At 36.7% G+C, this 20,773-nt stretch overlaps 1 protein-coding gene across 2 annotated transcripts in view; it reads right to left on the reverse strand.

Annotated features, from left to right (window-relative positions):
- Positions 1-20,773, reverse strand: part of EMCN (endomucin) — a 125,582-nt gene that overhangs the window by 13,411 nt on the left and 91,398 nt on the right. For both annotated transcript variants that reach the window (XM_017852374.1, XM_017852375.1), the window contains exons 6-11: positions 14,538-14,630; positions 14,242-14,301; positions 12,347-12,442; positions 8,153-8,177; positions 6,949-7,010; positions 1,332-1,405 (exon numbers count right to left, since the gene is read on the reverse strand). In XM_017852374.1, coding sequence (XP_017707863.1) covers positions 1,371-1,405; positions 6,949-7,010; positions 8,153-8,177; positions 12,347-12,442; positions 14,242-14,301; positions 14,538-14,630 — 371 coding nt within the window. In that variant the 3' untranslated portion in view covers positions 1,332-1,370. The remainder of the gene's footprint in view (positions 1-1,331; positions 1,406-6,948; positions 7,011-8,152; positions 8,178-12,346; positions 12,443-14,241; positions 14,302-14,537; positions 14,631-20,773) is intronic.

Here is a 20,773-nt window from a genome sequence, read left to right on the forward strand (position 1 = left end):
TCCTAATCCATCCCTAATTACTGGCTAGAGGGGGACAAAATCCTGATACTGATACATGTGTTTGGATGGCACTCCTCTGTCTCTGTCTTCTGCTACTGGCCAGACAAGCACAGCAGGTACCATTTATTCTACAAGAAATTTCTGAGTGTCTGTAACAGCACAGGGTTAGTAGTTAGGCAGTAGATGTAGGCCATGAATACAATGTTTCTCATCATGGACACTTTACCTAGAGCGACTACCATTGTGATCAGGCCAATTCTGGAGATGTATTTATTTTATTTTATTTTATTTTATATTTTATTGTTAGTTGCCAAAGGGTCAATTCTTCTGCAAGTTTTATAAAACCTCAAAAACTAAGTGACAACACTTAATTGATACTTCTTGTAACAATTAAGTTAAAGTCAGAAGAGCATTTCCTTACTCGGTTCCGGGAAAGTAAAAGGCAATCCCATACCAACTGGGAGAGTTAATTCCAAGGCAGGTTTAACATTGACCTGGGCTCTTTACTAATATAAGAAATGTACCTGCCTTGAGCTTACTCCTGGTCATGACATGGAATATACTTTTGAGAAATTTCCATTTTTTATTGATTCACAATTATTGTAGTAAGATTGATCATTTGTATCTGATTTTGTCAAGCAATCTGGAGGGCTCTGTTGCTTGGCTGGTTACACAGCAAGACTATGTCTACATGACCAGCTGAGTTAAAGGAAACCTGGCTGAAACTGAATTTTAGATCATCTTTTTGGAGGTGTTTTTTCCACACATCCATGGTTTCTAGACCCAGAGATAAAATGTATTCTGGTATGGTCCTTATAGAGAGAGGGCAATTGGACCCTTCACCTAGCCTCTCTGAACCCATTTCCCTGAACCAGACTGTGGCTGTGATACACACCTTTACTGTAATACAGTTTCTATGCTTTATCATTTTCTTGCAATAAACTGCAAATTTACAAGCACTGTCATTTGGATCCTGCCAGTGTTTGTTAGCAACAGAGGCCTGTCTAAGTGCCACAGTTAGTGTGTGCTTACTGACCTAGGTAGGCAGACTGAATTTACAAGGAAACATTAACAACAGGCAGAAAGAACAAATTGTATCATTCCTTAGATAGGCAAGAGAATTGGACAAATCATCTACAACCACCAGGTCATGCAATTTTTGGCAATTTTGTTAGAGTTTGTTTTAGACAAATAAACAATGAATGATCATTGCATTGACACAAACCATTAACTTTTCAGCTTTTGAAATTCTTTAAAAACAATCTAAGCTGCACCAGGCTAACAAAACAGATATTAATGATTGTCTCCATGAATGAAATAGGGAAACTTACATAATTATTGCTTAGGTGTAGGGAGAATTCCTCAAGCTGTCAGTTCTTGGTTTTTCCTTGGGCAGAGTGCTCACCTGAGAACAGAAGATATGTTTTGATCTATAGGCTCAGAGACTGAGTAAGGATGAAAACAGTTTCCTAGCTTTTTTCTATTTTTCAAGGAAAGTTCAATTTTCCTGCAAGAATGTCATTAGAGCCACCGTTTGCCTCTTGGTATTGTCTAGAAATTAGTCACCAAAATACATGAGCTTTTCCCAACCGTCATCTGTTTTCACTCCAAAGTAGCAATATGAAGTCCTGGGTGGGATAGGTCAGGGGGCAGTGGGTGTGGGAGATGTGAGTTGGGAGATGATAACATCAGAGAAACCCTGGGGAATGAGTATTGATGTTTCCTTGTTACATGAGCTGGCTCTGCCTAAGCAAGCCCATATCATGTATTTAAAGTGCCATTTTATCAGGAAGACATTCTAGGGTCCTTCTGTTTAAATAATTCAGTGAGGGTTTTGTAAAAATGAATTTATAGGCCAAATGAACACTTGGGTGATATACAGAGCAGTGCAGGTGCTATTACTCAAAATCCTAGTGCTATTCCACCACCCGATATACACAGAAATATTAACCTAGGATGATGGCAAGTTGAGAGGCTCCAAGTATTTTTTACATGACAATGGATTCATTACCAACATATTTCGCATTACTTCTGTCCTTTAGGTAGAACCAAGTATTTACGTCATTCACACAATTCAAAAGCAATATAGGTCAAAATCTCCAGCTTTTAGAATAAATTTCATCATTTTGCTCCAGCTTTTATCTGCCAGTTGTTAGGAAATCTGTCTTCTGGGGACTCTGAGGATGTCACCTGTTACTTGTACCAACATGGCAATAACAAATAGTGCCAGAGACCTCTGAGGAGAACAAACTCAAGACTCCTCTTCAAGAGCTCCTTTGGTTCTATGCTCTGAGAAATGTTGCGTATAGTGCTGCAGCATTCCCAGACCCTGCTCCAAGGCAATCTTTTGCTAACTATTGTTCATTTTGCAAAAGATGCAGCACCTGCTTAGAACCCATGGCTATGAAGTACCAGAATGAGAAGTAAACAAAATAAATATTGATTCATCCCCTAGCATCTGCCAGAAGTCAAGCAAAGCAAGTCACTGAAAATCTTTACAATTCTTAATATTCTTCCTCAAGGTCTGTCTAATTGACAGACTAGACATTTTGAGGAAAATTTAATAACAATATGATATCAGTAATAAGAATAATGATATTTATAGTAAAATCAAACAACCCACATACATATCTAGTGGAAAAAAAACATCCAGAGGGAAATATATCAAATGCCAATAGTGGTTGTATGAAGATTGTTTCATGGGTAGTTTAAAATTCTCTTTAATTCTCTATTTTTTCTATTTTTCATTATTCATAATCTGGTCAAATATTAAAATGGTAGTTTCAGCCATGAAAAAATATTATAATGCAGTAAAGTATGTTAATTTGCCAAATTAGCAACATGTTAAGATGAGGGAAAGACCATTTGCAGTTGAAACAGTCAAGGAAAATTGGGTGTAAATGCAGAGAATGAGACAAATATTGAAGGGCTGAGGACAGAAGAGGATTCTACATACGGCTTTATAAATCTGTGAATGTTTTGTTCATTTTTACTCTGTGGTTCATTTTTTGTTTTTAATGAGCTTTTATTTGTAAAAATAAGCAAAAAATGATGACTATGCACTTAATGAGTAATTGCCATAGCATACTAATTAGTTATTTTGCTAATGACATATTAATCATATGTAATTGCCATTAGAGGGGGAAGTGCACATGACAAAGAAGAGCAAGAGACTCCTCCTTCAAGAAAGCGAGGTTCAGAAAGACAGAGACAGTCAGGGGACAGGGAAGGGAATAAATGAAGTCTGAGAAATATGCGTTATTATTGCATATCAAGTGTTTTCAAAACTGAGCTAGAGAAGGCAGGCACATCATGGAAGGTGTTGCAGACATGTTAAGGTGTTTGAACTTAATCTTAGGTTATTACTTATCAGAGTCTTCTAAGCAGAGGAGTATTCTAATAAATTCAGATCTGATTTTTCTTACTCTAAATGGTTCAAAGTCAACTGATGTTTTGAAGCTAAGTTTAGTGATACAATGCTTTTCTTCTTCCATAGAGTCATATATTTCTAATTCCAAATTTTTTCTTTATAATTTGTACAGCCTGACATATTAAAAGTGAGATAATGTGTATTAGCTTTCTGAGATGATATAAGAATCACATTTAAAACACATGTCACATACATTTTTTAGTCAATCATGGTGATCTTTAACCTGACAAGATCCCTTACTAAAGCTGAGGAGTAGCTCATATGTTCTTATAAAGGACTCCTTGATCTGCAACATTTGATGCTCATTTTTTTCCTGAAAGCATCTTCTTGTTAGACCCTAGCAAACTTTCTCTTTTACATTTAAGAGAGTTCCAAATTTAAACATGTATGAGTTACAACTTCAGCAGAAGACCTTATTCAACAAAGAATATATTTAAAGGAAGCAGGGAGTATGGATGGATGAACATCAACCACATTACTTACTCCATGACCTAATTGAAAAAGAGGGATTTGGAGTGAAAGAACTCTATTCCCAGGAGAAAATGACCAGAACTTTAACTGTGGCTCATTCAGGCTTCTAGAAAACCAGAAGATTTGACATCCACTGGCATTTTTCCTAAAGGTGGGTTGCTGCAGAGGGCTGTTTCCTTGGAAACATTGTTTATTGGTCTGTACCATAGTAAAAAGTCCAGGGTTTCTACACTGAAGTAATGACAGATTCAGACAATTTTTATGAGCCCCTGAAGCTCAAATTTCATTGTGTTACCCATCTATGCTCATTAATTAACATTGTATTTCTTAGGTCTTGAAACAAAGAAAGTAAATTGTAACAGTCATCAATTCTGAGTAGTTGGTGGTCAGATATTTGTTCTATCAATTTTTTTCTGTATTTTAAAAATTTCTAAAAATTTTTATCTAGGCAGCAGTAGAAAATTGAGCTAAGCTTGTGAACTTACATCAAACTTAGTCATTTAAGTTTTTTTTTTCTACTTATTTTTTAGGAAAGACATCAGTATTAGGTAAGAGAAGTTACTTAAGTAAAAATAATTTTAGTAATGTAACTTCTCTTGAGTGTAGTGAGCATAGTATTATAAAGAAAACATATTTGAATAAATTTTGAAATGCAGTGGGAAGAAATTTGTTTGCTAGTGTTTGGGGAGACACCAAGTTCTGTTAATGATAGACTTTAATAAAAACTGTGGTAGTACAAGGAGCATTTGGATAGCATTGTATTTTAGATAATAAATTCTGGACTACTGAAGTCTACTCTGAATCACCAATTTCAGTGTTGCCCTATCACCAAATATTTTCCATGGTAGTCATCTGGGTTGCCCTTTGAGAGGTTATTTTGCTAAAAGCAATATAATTTCTAAATTGAAGTTGGCAGAAATAAAAGTATTCAAGAATATATGTTACTATTTCCATGATAAAAATCTCCCTTTTAGACCTGTGACCTGACTTTGAAGAAAAGGAAATTAGGTGGGCTAAGGGTCGATTTAACTAGTCCGCGACTGTCTATTTCACTTACTGCTATAGTCACCACGAGAGTGGGAGAAAGCCTACATAGAATTTTCCCCAGGCATTAAAGAAGAGTGTGCTGTTACATTTGCAACCAAGAAACACAAGGTTCTCTGAGGTTTTCCCCCTGCTAGAAGTCATGATTCTAGTATCAGTTGTCCCATTTCTTTGGTGGAAATGGGTGGTAGAAAACTGCAGGTAGTCCGGAGCCCAGCGCCCTCCTCACAAGGAGAGCCAGGAGCTTCTACACAGAGCACTTCCAGGTATGTTTAGCACCCTAACTCACCGCTTGGAGAGCCAACATGACTGCAGAGTGTTTGGAATATGTGTGATGCCTGCTTGCAAGCCACAGGCAGATTCTGAGGACTTTTCTTGATAAATCCTGTAGCCACGCTTATGGTCTCTGATGTGCTTACTCAGGACTGGTTCACATTTAGCCTGCTTGACCACTTTTTTTTTTTTTTTTTGCCCTTTTCCCTGACCTGGTAGAATAGGCCTGGCTGCTGAGTAAAGGCTGGTGAATAGCCAGGAGGAAACTGTGAGTGGCTTCTAACCACTTTATGGGTAAATTCTGCTCCTTTGCACCCTTCAGATGGTTCCTCCTGAGACAAAGGATAGTATGGGAATAAAGGAAATGTGTGTATTAAAGAGTGGAAGAGATGCAAGGTAAAAGGAGATCTCTCCTAAAGGAAGATGGCTCATGTGAGGGGTTTCAGCATTCCTGCACAGGCTTCAGCTGTCCTTGCTCTTCAACTCTTCTGTTTGCCTCTTGCCATTTGTTCTAGATTGAATTTATACATGAAATTGAGACCACTTTCAGCCTTTAATATCTTGCTCTTGATTTGGGACAATATTTATAGCTTCTGTTTTACAAAATTATTTTGAGCCACCAGAAATATTTATAATATAGCTTATCCCCAATATTCAATTGGGGAATTGGATATTGTAAATGTATTAATGTAACATGATATTTAAATTAGACCCACATTTTTTAAAAATTTTATTTATTTATTTATTTTTATGAAGTCTCACTCCTCTGTCACCCAGGCTGGAGTGTGTGGCAGGATCTTGGCTCACTGTAGCTTCCGCCTGCTGGGTTCCAGCATTTCTCCTGCCTCAGCCCCCCAGGTAGCTGGGATTACAGGCATGCACCACCATACCCAGATAATTTTTGTATTTTTTAGTAGTGACAGAGTTTCACCATGTTGGCCAGGCTGGTCTCGAACTCCTGACCTCAGGTGATCTGCCCGCCTCAGCCTCCCAAAGTGCTGGCATTACAGGCAGGAGCCACAGCTCCCGCCAGATTATTTTATAAAACTAATAATTGCTTTTAATTGATCTGTTTTGTGATATCAATGGTTTAAATGTCTGATCTACTCAAAACAAAGAAAAATCCATGATTTTAATTTTGAAAAGCTATCCAGCATCACATTTTTTCATTGTTCTTGACACAAATCATACCTATATTTTGAAAGACTTTTACAATTCCAATCAAATGAATATACCTAAGAAACTGGAAACATTCACATTACATCAATAGAATATTATATTTTACCTTTATGAAGAGGCACAATTGAATTTATATAAATGATATAAAACATGATTTACATTTTAACTGATGACAAGTTTTTTTGCCCTCTTGACCATATGTGACTACATAACCAGTACCAAGATGAAACAAAACAACAGCAATAATTTAAAAACTGGTTAACAAAATTTGTGATCTTTCTGCCATTCCTGCAGAACAGGAAATGCCTCCAGCCATCTACATATCCACACATATATAGAAAGCAACCTCTAAAGGCCACATAGTCCAATAATCTTATCAAAATGGTAAGATTTTTCTTTCCTTCATGGGAGAATTTTACATTTATTGACAGTAATTGGCTATTTCTAAAGAAGTTAGGCTTTTTGTTTATGTTTCACATGAACAAAATCCAAGGTTACAGTTAGATTCTAAAATAACTAATTTTTATCTAATCAACTGTCTGGAAACTTACCAGACTCATGAGAAATTGTCTTAACAGTAAGAAGCTTCACACTCTCTTTATCAGACTGAGGTCTATTTGAAACAGAAAACATTAAATTAGCACCACAGTAATCAGCATTGTATGTTTGTGAAAGTACTGTGACACAAACAGAATAATGAAGATGCATATGCATATGTAATTTTCACATGTAAATGGTAGGATCTAAACAAAAAATGATATACACACACATATATCTTTCCATGGCAAGAACTTTGTCTTTTCATGCACAAATATACATATACTTTTAGCAATTTTACTTTTCTGTAGTCAAGCCAGTAAATCCCTGCCACTGTCTTATAGTGGTGATTGTCAGATAAATTAAAAATTAGTATGAGTTGTGTGAAGCACTTGGCACAAGGGCCATATTACACATGTCTCCAATTCTGAATTATGGAGAGGAAGACATATAAATGTTTACAGACCTTTTGGGCTTATGCTGAATTCTGGAGATATTCCTTTTCATGAAGTCCTGAGATACTGTAGTACGGTATCTGAACTGTCTATTTTAATCAAGAGTTCTCACCTATCCGAAAGAGTTTCAAACTCTATTTCCTTTGGACATCTCGGGAGTCTCTAAGTCATATGAATAGTAATGTAGCATTATTTCTAAAGTTTACAACCTTATGAAATATAAAAACACTTGTATAAAGGTAGACCACAAACTCATGTCAACAAGGAAAACAAGGTTTGTTTTGACATGAAAAACAATTCATCATGTCTCTTTGCAGCACCTTGGTTGTTATGGTTGCTTGGATTGGTAAAATCTGCTTTATTTTAATCAAGTCAAAGTCGAATAGCCATCTACCTTAAAGGCACTGAGAAATGGCTCAAGGTAGAAGCACAATTTTCCCTGTGATAAACATTAAAAATTGTCACTGGGAAAACTATCCAAAACTCTAGGGATTTTCCTATGATATTTTGCCTCATAATTATATTCCTTCTTCTACTTTTTCCATTTCATCTTTTTATTTCCCATTTTACCATTCTAAGATTAAACATGATCTTATATTTGGAATTTCTCTGTTAAATGGAGAGAGTTCTGACAAATAGTCAAAGCCAATATGTAGTGCTTCTACACCTTAGAAAATAATCCAAAAAAGTATAAGTAGAGTTAACAATAATTTTCACATGTAAATGGTAGGATCTAAACAGAAGATGATATGGGCTTACTTACTGATCATTTCCATTTTCTGGTGTGCCTAGAAGAAGAGGGAGTTGTTATTAGAGTTGCAAAGAAGTTGGCTGCCAAAAATCTGAGCCCCTGTAACCCGCTCACCTGCCGCCCACTCTTTTCTATACAGAGATGTTTCTAAGCCATTTTAAAATATTTTAATTTTCCCCTTGCCAAGCCATTTCTTCAGGTATGGTTAATATTTATCCTGGCATTCATGGGATAGTCCTAATTAGGTCAACTCCACTACATTTAGTTCTGGACTAATCTTGATCTTGTAGTTTCATATCACTATGTGAAATTACTGTTCATTATTGCATATCCCATGGACAACAGAAAATGTCTGTTTATTACAGTATCTCTGAAAAAATTCTATTAAAAGCATTGAAGATTTTATGCCAGAGAATTGAAATTTTGACTTTCCTTTATACATTGTTCTTTTCTGGGACACAAATCACTGTTTGTGGTGAGCTACAATGTAGATACTATATCTAATTGTATCTTAAACCCACTGATTCAGCCTCTCAAAAGAGCCCTGCAAAATGTCACAGAGGCTACTAGCTGCAACTAATCTTTTGTACTCTTTGCCAGGCTGCTTCACAACTGTCTGGTAGAAAACACCTGGGGTTTAGAGTGGGAACTCACAATGATTCATTCTGCACAAGGACATGGCCTCCCTGGAGTGAATGTTGGTGATCAAATCTTGCATTAATCTATGGCCAATCAGGCCAACTGTTTAATGTGATTGCATAAAGTTTCCCTTGTTGTGCTCCTTTGCTCTGATTTTATTCCATTGCTACTCAGCTTCTGTTTCTTAGATTTCCTTTCATATTTAATCTAAATGTTGTCATTGAATATGCCCTTTGAATGTAATTCTCCTGGCCTTGACTATCCTTGTTTTAAAAAGACCTTAATTCCACTTATATTTTGGCTGCTTCTATTTCTGTCATCTTGGTTAAGATATCCAATCATAACTCTTAATCCCTAGGATTTAACCCATGGCACCATATGCTGCTGACCAATTAGACTTAACCTCATCTTTGCTCCATCACTAAGGATTTAACAGCATTTTTTTTTATTCCTATGTGTCAAATACAATACCAACTGTGATGCTAATAGCCCTGTTTTAAAGTGAGTTGATTTTTTTAATTTATAATTTTTGTGGGTACATAGTAGGTGCAGATATTCATGGGGTATAAGAGAGATTTTGATATAGGCGTGCAATGCATAGGAATCACATCATGGCAGTGGTGTATTCATCCCCTCAAGTATCCTTTGTGTTACAAACAGTCCAATTATATTCATTGAGTTATTTCAAAGTATACCATTAAGTTTATTAATGACTATAGTTGCCCCGTTGTGCTGTCAAATACTAGGTTTTATCCATAGTTCATATATTTTTGTACCCATTAACCATCTCCACTTCCCCTGCACTACCCTTCCCAGCTTCTGGTAGCCATTCTTCTACTCTCTCACTCCATGAGTTCAATTGTTTTGATTTTTTAGCTTCCAGAAATAAAAACATGGGAAGTTTGTTCTTCTGTGCCTGACTTATTTCACTTAACATAATTACGTCCAGTTCCATCCATGCTGTTGCAAATGACAGGATCTCATTCTTTTTCATGACTGAATGGACATTACTGTGTATAAGCACCACATTTTCATTATCCCTTCATCTGTTGATGGACACTTAGGTTGCTTCCAAATCTTGGCTATTGTGAACAGTGCTGCAACAAATGTGGGAATGCAGGTATTTCTTTGATCTACTGATTTCCTGTGTTAGTCATATATACGAGGCAGTGGGATTGCCGGATCATATAGTAGCTATATTTTTAGTTTTTTTTTGAGGAACCTCCAAGCTGTTCTCCATGGTGGTTGTACTAATTTACATTTCCACCCACAGTGTATGAGGTTTCCCTTTTCTCCGCATTCTCTCCAGCAAAATGTATTGACATTTTTATATGCCTGTTTTAATAATTTTTCTCTAGGAAACTATAGCAATATTCTCATTAGCAGATAGATGCAAGCCAACAGACTATTTTCTGCATTTATACCATTCTAATTTGGTTAAAGCTCAGTCCACTGTCAACCTTGTCCAGGTAAGCTTAATTTTGTATTGAAATCTCTGATTCATGTTGTCTTCCACAGAGCAGAATGGGTTTACTAATTTCTCGAACTAGATAAAGTCTCTCCCACATATTTGAAGAGTGATTAACTGCAGGTATTTAATGGTGCTAATTTAATGATAACAGTGCTGTAAATTCTGTCTCAGAAACAAAGTTAACAATAACCAAAAAGATTTGGCTACTTGTACAATTGCCAAACTTGATTTTAAAATACTTATGTCTTCAGAATAGCTATCCATAGTGGTTGGAATTTTACACATCCACAGAAGCCTCTTTAATAGAAAATGTCAACTTTTCAAATACTGTATTCTTAAATCTTCCTATGTAAACTAATTTTTAGTATAGCATTTTTTTTAACAAATAAATATAGCACATTAATTTTTACCTACCCTATATACTCAACACTCACAGGCTTCAATTTGGATAGCCGATAGGATAATAGATAGGATTGGTAGGTAGTTCAGAACCTTAGGGAAATTAAACTGACTTACAAAAATGCTGTTTCCCTTCTGAAAACTGAGCAAGGAGACATGTTTCAGACTTTAAGAAGTTTATTCACTGATTCCCGAAGAAAAAGGCATTGATTTGTTTTTACTTTTCACCAAGAACTAAAATGAACTCTGCTGCTTTGGTCTCCTAGTTTCTCCTGGTACTGTCACAATCATACTACAACTGTCCATGCAATTCACGGTCAGTAGGTGGCCTTAGGGATAACATTCATTAGTGTCCTGGGGGGCACATTGTCCATGACATAAACAAAGAATAATGCAGCTTATATTCCTTTTAAAAATAATTGCTTTTTACCTTTTAACAGTTTATGAGACTTAAGTAGAGTTTTTTAGTGACATATTTAGAATTAAAGTGGGGAAGGAGAATTCTATTTACTGTATATTTAAAAATGTAACTCAATAAGCATATAGGAAGTGCCTGCTATATATTAGGTACCATGCAATGTGAACAATATGTGATTTGTGACTTGGAGGGGTTGCCTGATTTTCAAGAGAGGTAGGCACATGGAGAAATAAGTAACTATTCTATGGTATGATAAATGATATAATCCAAATATGTAGTATTACAATTAAAGGTAGAATTCATTCTGCTTGAATAAGTGGTATGTTATGAAAAGATACAGTAAATCTGTGTTTTGAGTTGAGTCCTAATGGGTAAGTTGAAGATTCGGTGCGTTATGAAAGGTAAGAGGTGGGCTGGATATTGCAGAAGGAATAGTATGGGTGAGGGCATGGTTACGTGATACTACATTACATGACCGGGGCTGGGCTGTGAAATGGAAAGATAGTTTGGAATTAAGGTAACATGACAGCTGAGCCACGGGAGTTGAAGGGGTATTTAGATGAAGGTTGAGTAAAGAAGAGCCAAAGTTCCTGGAACAGAAAAAAAGACTGAGTAAAGACTAGAATAAATCAGAATTTAGTTAACAATAATTTATCAGTATTAGTTCACTAATTGTGACCAACATACCATCAGATCTTAATAAGCGAATAGGGGAAACTAGGTGTGGTGACTCCCTGTACTATCTTTGTAACTTTCCTGTAACTCTAAGTCTATTCTAAAACGGAAAGTTTATTTTTAAAAAGGATAAAAAATATAACATGGTCATGGAAGATACTTTCGTTGGGTGTGTCTCCAAGGAGAGCAATTAGTCACAGAACATTTTTTGAGATTATGGGCCCCTGAGCTGAATTCTTAGCAATCCCTGTCTTTATTTTCTGTTACATAGAAATGGAGTTAATCTTTACCATAGACAAGGTGTCATTTTTATGCCCTCTTTACTACCATATTCCCCTGACCACCCACAAAATTTGGGCTATTTCATTAAAAAGAATTTCCCCACATTTGATAATATCTACTAATAGTATTTAATTCCCACCCTGCAATTCACTAGCATTCAGTGGGTGTCTGTGCCCTTCATCCTTTGTTTCTATGATCAGGAAATACGACATTTCATTTCTTTCTATAACTCCTCTCTCCCTTTAAGAATTTAAAATCAAGTTTAAACTGAGCATATATTCATTCTTCTTTCAGGAAAATAAGAACAAACACAGTTACCTACCCGGGTCTGCCTTCCAGCACATTCGGTACAAACCCACCAGAACAAATACTGAAAGTGTTATTACAATCAAAGCAATGACCACCGGCAAAATAACACCTAAAAATAATTGGAGACGTTGTCAATTAGAGTGGCTACTGAATTTCACAGCGATAGTTTAGTAACTGAGCAAAAGCATGAGTATTTCCTTTCTTCTTTAAACATCATTCTATTAAAAACATTATATTTTAGGCAAAGATTTCTCAGATTCATGGAGTGTGCTCTAGTTGTCATTTTTGACATAACCACTTGATGTCAGTCTTGTAACCTTTCTGAAACAAAATTCCAACCTTAAGAGAGAGTGCCCCATCTTCCTGGAGACTGAAGAAGTGGGGAGATGGAAGACTGGAGAAGCAGAAGTTGTACGCTAGATTATAATTAAATCCACATTCACTCATTATATTTTTTAGTACTTTATAATGAAGTTACTGGGAAAATATATATAACCCAATTGGGATTGCTCTAGTCCTAATGCTGGCTTTCTAAAACACTCACAAATTTCTTTCTATAATAATATCTAAAAACTAGAAAAGGCATAAAATATTGTAAGTAGATATCACAGTGAAGATGATTCTTAAAAATGAACATGATTCAAGAAAGATATGTGTATGTGTGTCTGTTTGGGGAGTGATGTTGCTGCAGTAACTTAGGGTGAGTTTTCATATTTGTATTGCCTGCCTTCCTTCCTTGCTTCCTTCCTTCCTTCCTTCCTTCCTGATGGTTATTTCTAAGGTTAAAAGTACAGTGATAAAAGCAAGAGAGCTGTCATAGACACACAACTAAAGGAAATTAAGATGACTATTAGTTTAGCATATTTGCTTGCATACATACTCCTTATATATTTATCAGGGGTGAGAATTGTTCTCCAATTCATCTGTAGGATGGTTTACACTTCCACTGTCAGAGTTAAATATTTGTTTTAAGTAAGTTCTGCTGATTTCATAGTAGACCTTAGGTGAAATCATTATTGCCTCCCAAAGTGAAGATGTCGTGAATCAGCAGGTCAGTAATTTCTATGATGACTTATGTAATGGAATGGGTTTACCTAAACTTAATAGAGCCTTTTATAGTAACAGTTTTGAATATAGTCTTTTAATTCTTAATTACTAAGGAAATTATTTAATATTCTGTATTCGGTCTTAGCACACACATAAATGTTATATGACATATATAGGTTTTAGTTAAAATGGAACATTTCTTAAAGGCCGTTTTTAATATTCTATGAAGGCAAACAATTTGTTTTTTGATATAATTTATTTATTGTTTTAATTATTTACTTGACAAAAATGAAATATATTCAGGGTATACAACCTGATAATTTGGAAATAATTCACTTTTACAGGGACATCTACCTGTGCATTTTGTCTTATCTGAAACTAGTGCCATAGAGTCATCCTTGGCCCTTGATTGTAATTGCTAAACACTAAGCTAAGAAAAAAAAATTGCCAAAGTGTGCTTTTTTCCTCTTCTTTCTTTCTTTCTTTTTCTTTCTTTCTTTCTTTCTTTCTTTCTTTCTTTCTTTCTTTCTTTCTTTCTTTCTCTTTCTTTCTTTCTTTCTTTCTTTCTTTCTTTCTTTCTTTCTTTCTTTCTTTCTCTCTCTCTCTCTCTCTTTCCTTCCTTCCTTCCTTCCTTCCTTCCTTCCTTCCTTCCTTCCTTCTTTTTTTTTTTTTTGTCATTAAGACCCGACTCACCTGTGGGAAATTTTCAGAGCAGGCAGCAGTTAGATAGTATTGTGATGGGATTGCAGGCTCAGTAAAGTTGACAAAAGGCTGCCTATAATCTGATTCCTCCCCTTTACTGGTCATATGCAAACATTCTGTATATCTACTGCCATTAATGAAGATATTGCTATTACTCACTGGAATAAGACCGGCTGGTTGCTGAAGTGCTTGCATTTTTTCCACCCTCAGTGCCTATTACTTTAAGAAAGAAAGAAAAAAAGTCACTTTTGGTTAATGTCTGCCAATCCTTGCAGTCCTCCCTCCACCCTCATTTAAAGAAGCAGCCATGATTTGTAGGTATGATGCTGCAAGTGCAAAAGATTCAGTCTCATTCTGAAGGAGCTCTGTTTTGTGAGTCAAGATTGGTAGTGTTTCCTTGGTGAAAAAGAAGGTCAGGTAGAGCAGATTTCCACTCAGACACACAGATATCATACCTTGAGACTGTGAGGTGTTTTCTGGAATTGTAACTGGTATTGAGGATACTGTACCAGTTTTAGAAGGTGATGAATCTGGTTGTAAAATGCTACCTGTATGAAAATTACAAATGCAGAATCAGACTATGGTATTAAGTCTTCATACGGGATTTATTTGCAGATTCAAACAGTTTGCCTCTCTGAAGATCTGTGAAAACTATTTATTGTCGTATAGTAGGATAAATGCAATCATAACACTAAATCGTAAGTTCATCCATTCCTCCTGGAAAGATAATTAAATTTAGAATCAAAAAGCCTGAGTATCAGTTTTACATCTTCAGGAACTTGCCAAGAAAACTTCAGTAAGTTTTTTAGCGTAAGTTACAGCCTGTATAACCTACTGCATAAGATTCCTGTGGGATGTAAATCTATGCAAAAGCATTTTTCAAATTTCAGATATTATAACTTTGGGTGATGGTGTTTTTTTTTTTTTTTTATCGCACATAGTTAAAATGATCATAACTGTACAGGACTTCAGATTTTATAATATTTATCAGTGATTGAAGAGAAAAAATTGCAGTTGAGGCTTTGGTTAGAAGAATTGAGGAAAAATCAAAGAAGACTCCTTCATTTTCATTCCTGAAGTTCAGCAGCTGGTTTTATTATGTGCCTTTTCTAGAGTAACTGCTGCTTGGCTGTTTTTTTTCACTAGTGTCCATGCTCTTTTTTTTTTTCCCAAGGGAAATATAAATAAAAAATGTATTGTTGTTATTTGTTTATTTAGTTAACATTTGCCATCTTCAATCAGAAGGACTGAAGCAAAATTTATAAGTAAAAATCTACTATTCAAAATCCATAGCTGTCAATAAGTTTAAAGGACATATAAATAATTAAGTATTGTATAAGTTGAAAACATGTGTTCTTGTGAATTTGGAATACAGTACAATTTGTACTTAGAAAATTTTTTGAAAATTTTTTCTCTTTCTCTTGCAGTATGAAGTGCTTTATTTAAATCACGCCTGTTTGCCTTGTCTCTTCTCTGAATTGCAAGTTCCTAGAGTGTGAGGGCCATACTTGTCAACACACCCAACATGGAGCTCTGGCCACAGGGGGTGTGCAGTAAAATGTAGCTGACACTAAGAGGCACTTCTTATGATTATGGTTCCTTGGGCGTATTGAGGCCATGTATAATTGCACCAAAGAAATTGATATTTCTATGACTGCCTTGGCTCATTCCTTCTTCACCACCCACGTTCCAGCACGCACTGCATGCTCATGCATTTTTGACATCTGTGGGTGAAGAATAATGTTCAGAGTCTGTACCGTTCTTGCCATGCAAGAGATCTGTGGGTGGAAGCTAGATATATGCCCAAAAGAACAAAGAAAAATGTCAGGCTAGTGCACTAAGCAGGCAGAAAAAGGAATATTAAATAAAAGAGTGGGAACTAGCTGAAACCTTGGTACTTTCAGCTGCCTTTTCCAGTGTCAAGTAGTTTAGTGAGGATGAATGCTCTTTCAGTTGTCTTGGTGGAGAAGAAGGTGACTGATTAAATAACCGATGATGTTAATCCTCTTGCGATTTCCCAAGGGTTAATTGTCCTACCTTATTACCAAATTCTTGTAGACAGGCTAAATGGCAGCCTCAGGACTAAGTGTAATCTGTGTGGGTCAGAACAAACTCCCAGCTTCCCTGCTTAAAACGTGTTGATGGCCCAGTGCCAATGGTTATTGCTAATGACCCATGGATAGGCCAAAATGTTAACACTTCATAGTGGAAAGATTTGGTGGCTGCTTGAACAAAGACTTTAAATTTGTTTTGTTTTTCTTTAAACTGCAACCTTCAGTTAATAAATTATTTCTGAATCCAGCACACACACACAAACGCACACACAGACACACACACAGACACACACACAGATACACACACACAACATTACTGGTCATGATCCAATAATGGAAATTAACCTACAGTTTGAGAAGCTCTGTTTTTTAGCATGATCATATTGCTAACTATGAAATTATGGTACTTGGTTGAATCCATAAAATGTGAGCCTAATGTTATTCTTTCTGTGACTCAGATGTGGAATCCATTGAGACTGTATTATCCTATATTACTAACAAAATAGCACTGCCAGAGGACATACAGCAGAGCTATAGCAGAGTGGCTAAGAGCATGATTCTGAAGACAGGATACCTAGGTACAAATCTGACTCTAGCACTTACCCCTGTGGAATCTTGGGCAAGTTGCTCAACTTCTACGTGCCTGAGTTTCCACATATATACATGGAGATTATAATAGTTCTACATCATAGTATTGTGAAAATTATATGAGTAAAAATAAATTTAAACTGCTTAGAAGGGAATGTGATATTAATATGTATATATTATATATAATAATAATTTTCTATTATTATATTATGATTATTCCCCTAGAGAGTTGACCCTCCCAACCAAGGTCAGTTTGTCTAATTTTCTCAAAAATTCTAAGAGTGAAATATATGAACTTCAGCCACTTCCGTGTTTTCAGATGCTTCTTTGCTCTAGTCAAGACATAAAGGAACTGGAGAAACTGGAGTAGAATATGGTACTCTTAGATGACATAGGTTTGTTCTTGGACCCTGACATTTGGTGATTTTTACGATTACTGAATTTGTGGCTATGATATTTCAGGATTTAAGTCCAGCTTGGAAACTTCAGGTCAGAACTTGGAGCAAACTGATGAGACAGAGACCCTCAGAGTCAAGTCTGTTGTAATAATGTATATCCAAATTTACCCCATCAGCATCTGACAGTGGTACATATTTGGACCTCACTGTAGACCAATTACTTGATAAATCATTGAGAGTTTTAAAGACAGAAGAACTATCAATGTCCCAAGGCACCTCTGATTGCCATAATAATGCTCCTCACGGAACTCCAACTATAGAAAGTTTAAGTGACCAAAATTACCCACGTGTCCTCTGAAACCCATCTCTCTGTTTGTGCTGGTGCCATGTCTCTCTAAGGCTGCTCCCAGCCAATGAGTGGACCTGCCAGGAATATTAGGCTGGCTTGTCCTGGGATGAATGTGGACTGGAGGATTCCCTGATGGTCTCCCTGGAACCTCCCCTAGAATGCATGGCAGCCTAGATGCTTCTGCTCAGCCTCTGTATTCTCTCTCCCTATCACCAGGTCAGATGTGCATTTCAGTCTGGTAGCTCTTCCAGACTTTCCTTGTCCCCTCCCAGGCATTTTTTTTCTCTCTTAGGTATTTTCCCCTAATAAAATCCTTGTACTTTTAACTGAATCTTGAACTCTGCTTCTCTGAACATTCAGATTAAAGCAGTCTCCCTGGCAAGTATTTAAAAGGCCACTTCCTATTGGGAGCAGAAATGAAGCCTCCAGGAATTTTAAACTGGACTTGGAAGACTTGGGCACTGGTTCATAAGGGAAATATCTGTTTGTCTAAACGTTTTTTTTTTTTTTTTTTTTTTTTTTTTTGAGACGGAGTCTCACTCTGTTGCCTGGGCTGGAGTGCAGTGTTGCCTGGGCTGGAGTGCAGTGGCGCGATCTCGGCTCACTGCAAGCTCCGCCTTCCGAGTTCACGCCATTCTCCTGCCTCAGCCTCCCGAGTAGCTGGCACTACAGGCACCCGATACCACTCCTGGCTAATTTTTTGTATTTTTAGTAGAGACGGAGTTTCACCATATTAGGCAGGATAGTCTCAATCTCCTGACCTCGTGATCCACCCACCTCGGCCTCCCAAAGTGCTTGCATTACAGGTGTGAGTCACCGCGCCCGGCCCTGTCTAAACCTTTTATTTTCTCTTTTTATTTAGGGGAAGCCTAACTCTTCCTATGGAGAATCACCCCTTCCCCACTTCATGTGGTAATATGAGATGCCCCTTTTTAATCCAACCTCAGAGTCACTATATGACTAAAGTTCTCTCCTAAGAATTTGCCTATGTAGTGATTTTGAGTTATTCTCAGAGTGAAGCTCTAATGGGACTATCTATGGGTGTACAAAATCCCTGAAATTACTACGATGCCATCCTTCTTTTTTCTGTGAGTTTCCCTCTCAAATTTTTTTGTTTAAAATAAATCTTGGGCAGGGCATGGTGGCTCATGCCTGTAATTCCAGCACTTTGGAAATGGTCTCTAATTGTAATTTGATAGACTATTCATGTCCCATTTTAAAAATAACTTTTCAGCCTTTGACACAAATCTTTCTCTTCTGCTTATCACATGTTCTTTATGTGGCTACCAACAGAATAGAGCAGACTCTATTGATTTTTTTTCTTTCTGGTCTCCTTGGTTGGTTCCTCCTTCTCTTTTTTCAAAATCTTTTAAATTTTTCTTCTTATATTGAGACAGGATCTTGGTCTGTCTTCCAGACTGAATTGCAGTGCTTCCCTGCAGCCTTCGTTTACTGGGCTCAAGTAATCCTCCTGCTTCAGCCTCCTGAGTAGATAGGGCCACAGGTATGCACCGCCACACCCAGCTAATTTTCTCTCTCTCTCTTTTTTTTTTTTTTTTTTTGTTGTTGTTGTAGAGATGAACCTTGCTGTGTTTCTCAGGCTGGTCTCGAACTCCTGGCCTCAAGTGATCTTCCCACCTCAGCCTCTCAAAGAGCTGAGATTATAGGCATGAACCACCACACCTGTCCCCTCTTTTTCTTTCTAAATTATAATCTTGGAGTGCCCCCTAGAGTTTAGTCCTTGGTCCTCATCTCTAATGACCCTCATTTATTTGAAGATTTCATTCAATTTCAAGGTTTAAATGCATCAATGTCACTGATTCCCCAACTTGTACTTCCATCCCAGACCTTTTCCTAAGCTCCGGATTTGTAAATTCAGATACTTAACTTAGCAAGTAATACACATTTTAAACTCAACATGTTCACACTTTAACTTCCACTCTATCTGAAGCCTTCCCCTCCTAGTTTGAAGCAGACATTCCTTCCAATTGCTCAGGCCAACGACCTATTTTTGGCTCATCTCTTTCTATTCTATTCCACACGCAATCATCAGGAATATTTATTGGCTTCACCTCCGAAATAAATCCAGATTTTGAGATTTTTTGCCATCTACTCTGTGATCACCCTGGTCAAAGCCACCATCTTCTCTCTCCTGTATCCTTTCTTCAGCTGACAGTGTCTCTTCAGCTCTCTGAGGTATAAAACATGAGTCTGCTAATGTAACACTGCTGCTCAAAGCCCTCAGTGGTTCACCATTCCACTTAGAGAAAAAGCCAAAGTCCGCGCAATAGCCCAGAAAACCCTAGGTAATCTGCCTGGCAAATTCCCTGCCTCAACTCTGCCCACTTGCTTAATGCTGTCCCTTAAACATGCCAGGCCTCTCCTCAAGTTCTATCTCTGCCTGGATGTTCTTCCTCCACATATTGGGTGACTCACTTCCTTCTTGTGTTTACTCAACTCTTTTCAGGAAGACTTACCTTGGCCACTTTTTTCAATCTTGCAAACCCTTCCCTACCTCTCCAGTGCTTGTGATCCCTTCCTCCTCTATTGCTGCACATTTTCTCTTTCTCAGATCACTTATATCTTTTAACTTACTATATAATTTAGTTAATTATTATTTTGTTGGGTATAGTTTACTTTCCCTGCGAGAATATAAGAACCTCTAGGGCAAGGATCTTTATTTTGCTCACTGATATTTCCCAAGTGTTATAACAGTGTCTGGAAGTAGGGTCCATCACTATTCACTGAATGGATAAACAAACTTCTTGGCAGCAGAATTGACTACTATGAAAGATGAAGTGAATTTATGAGATTACCTTTTAATCTTAATATTGGGATTGGCACATATTTAAAATCAAGATATTATTATTGTTCTCATTCATTCGACAACAAGAACAAAAATAGAGACCTACTTTAGGACCACCACTAAATGTTGAAGAAAATATAACAGAGTATGAGAGGTAGCTGTTGCATTTAAGGAGCTCACATTTTAGTAGGGGAGGTGAGAAGCATATCCCAAAATTGACAGATGTTAAATATGCAATAAAGAACAAGTAAAACATCATGGCAAAGACCAAGGATCGAAATAGGAGAGACTATGTTATTGTTTATTAAATTTTACTTATAACTCTTTAAAAAAGGACTTGAGGAGCTTAAGCAATTTTACAGACCATAAGATGAATGAAATTGAAATAAGAAATTAGAACAAATGCAAATGAAAGAAGTAAACAGGCCCTTTCTAAGAGTTAATACCGGGTATTAACATAATTGTTGCGGTTGGCCACAAGAATGGACTTTGAGCA

This window comes from Rhinopithecus bieti, unplaced genomic scaffold, assembly GCF_001698545.2.
Source record: "Rhinopithecus bieti isolate Rb0 unplaced genomic scaffold, ASM169854v2 scaffold_34317, whole genome shotgun sequence".
Classification (NCBI taxonomy): domain Eukaryota; kingdom Metazoa; phylum Chordata; class Mammalia; order Primates; family Cercopithecidae; genus Rhinopithecus; species Rhinopithecus bieti.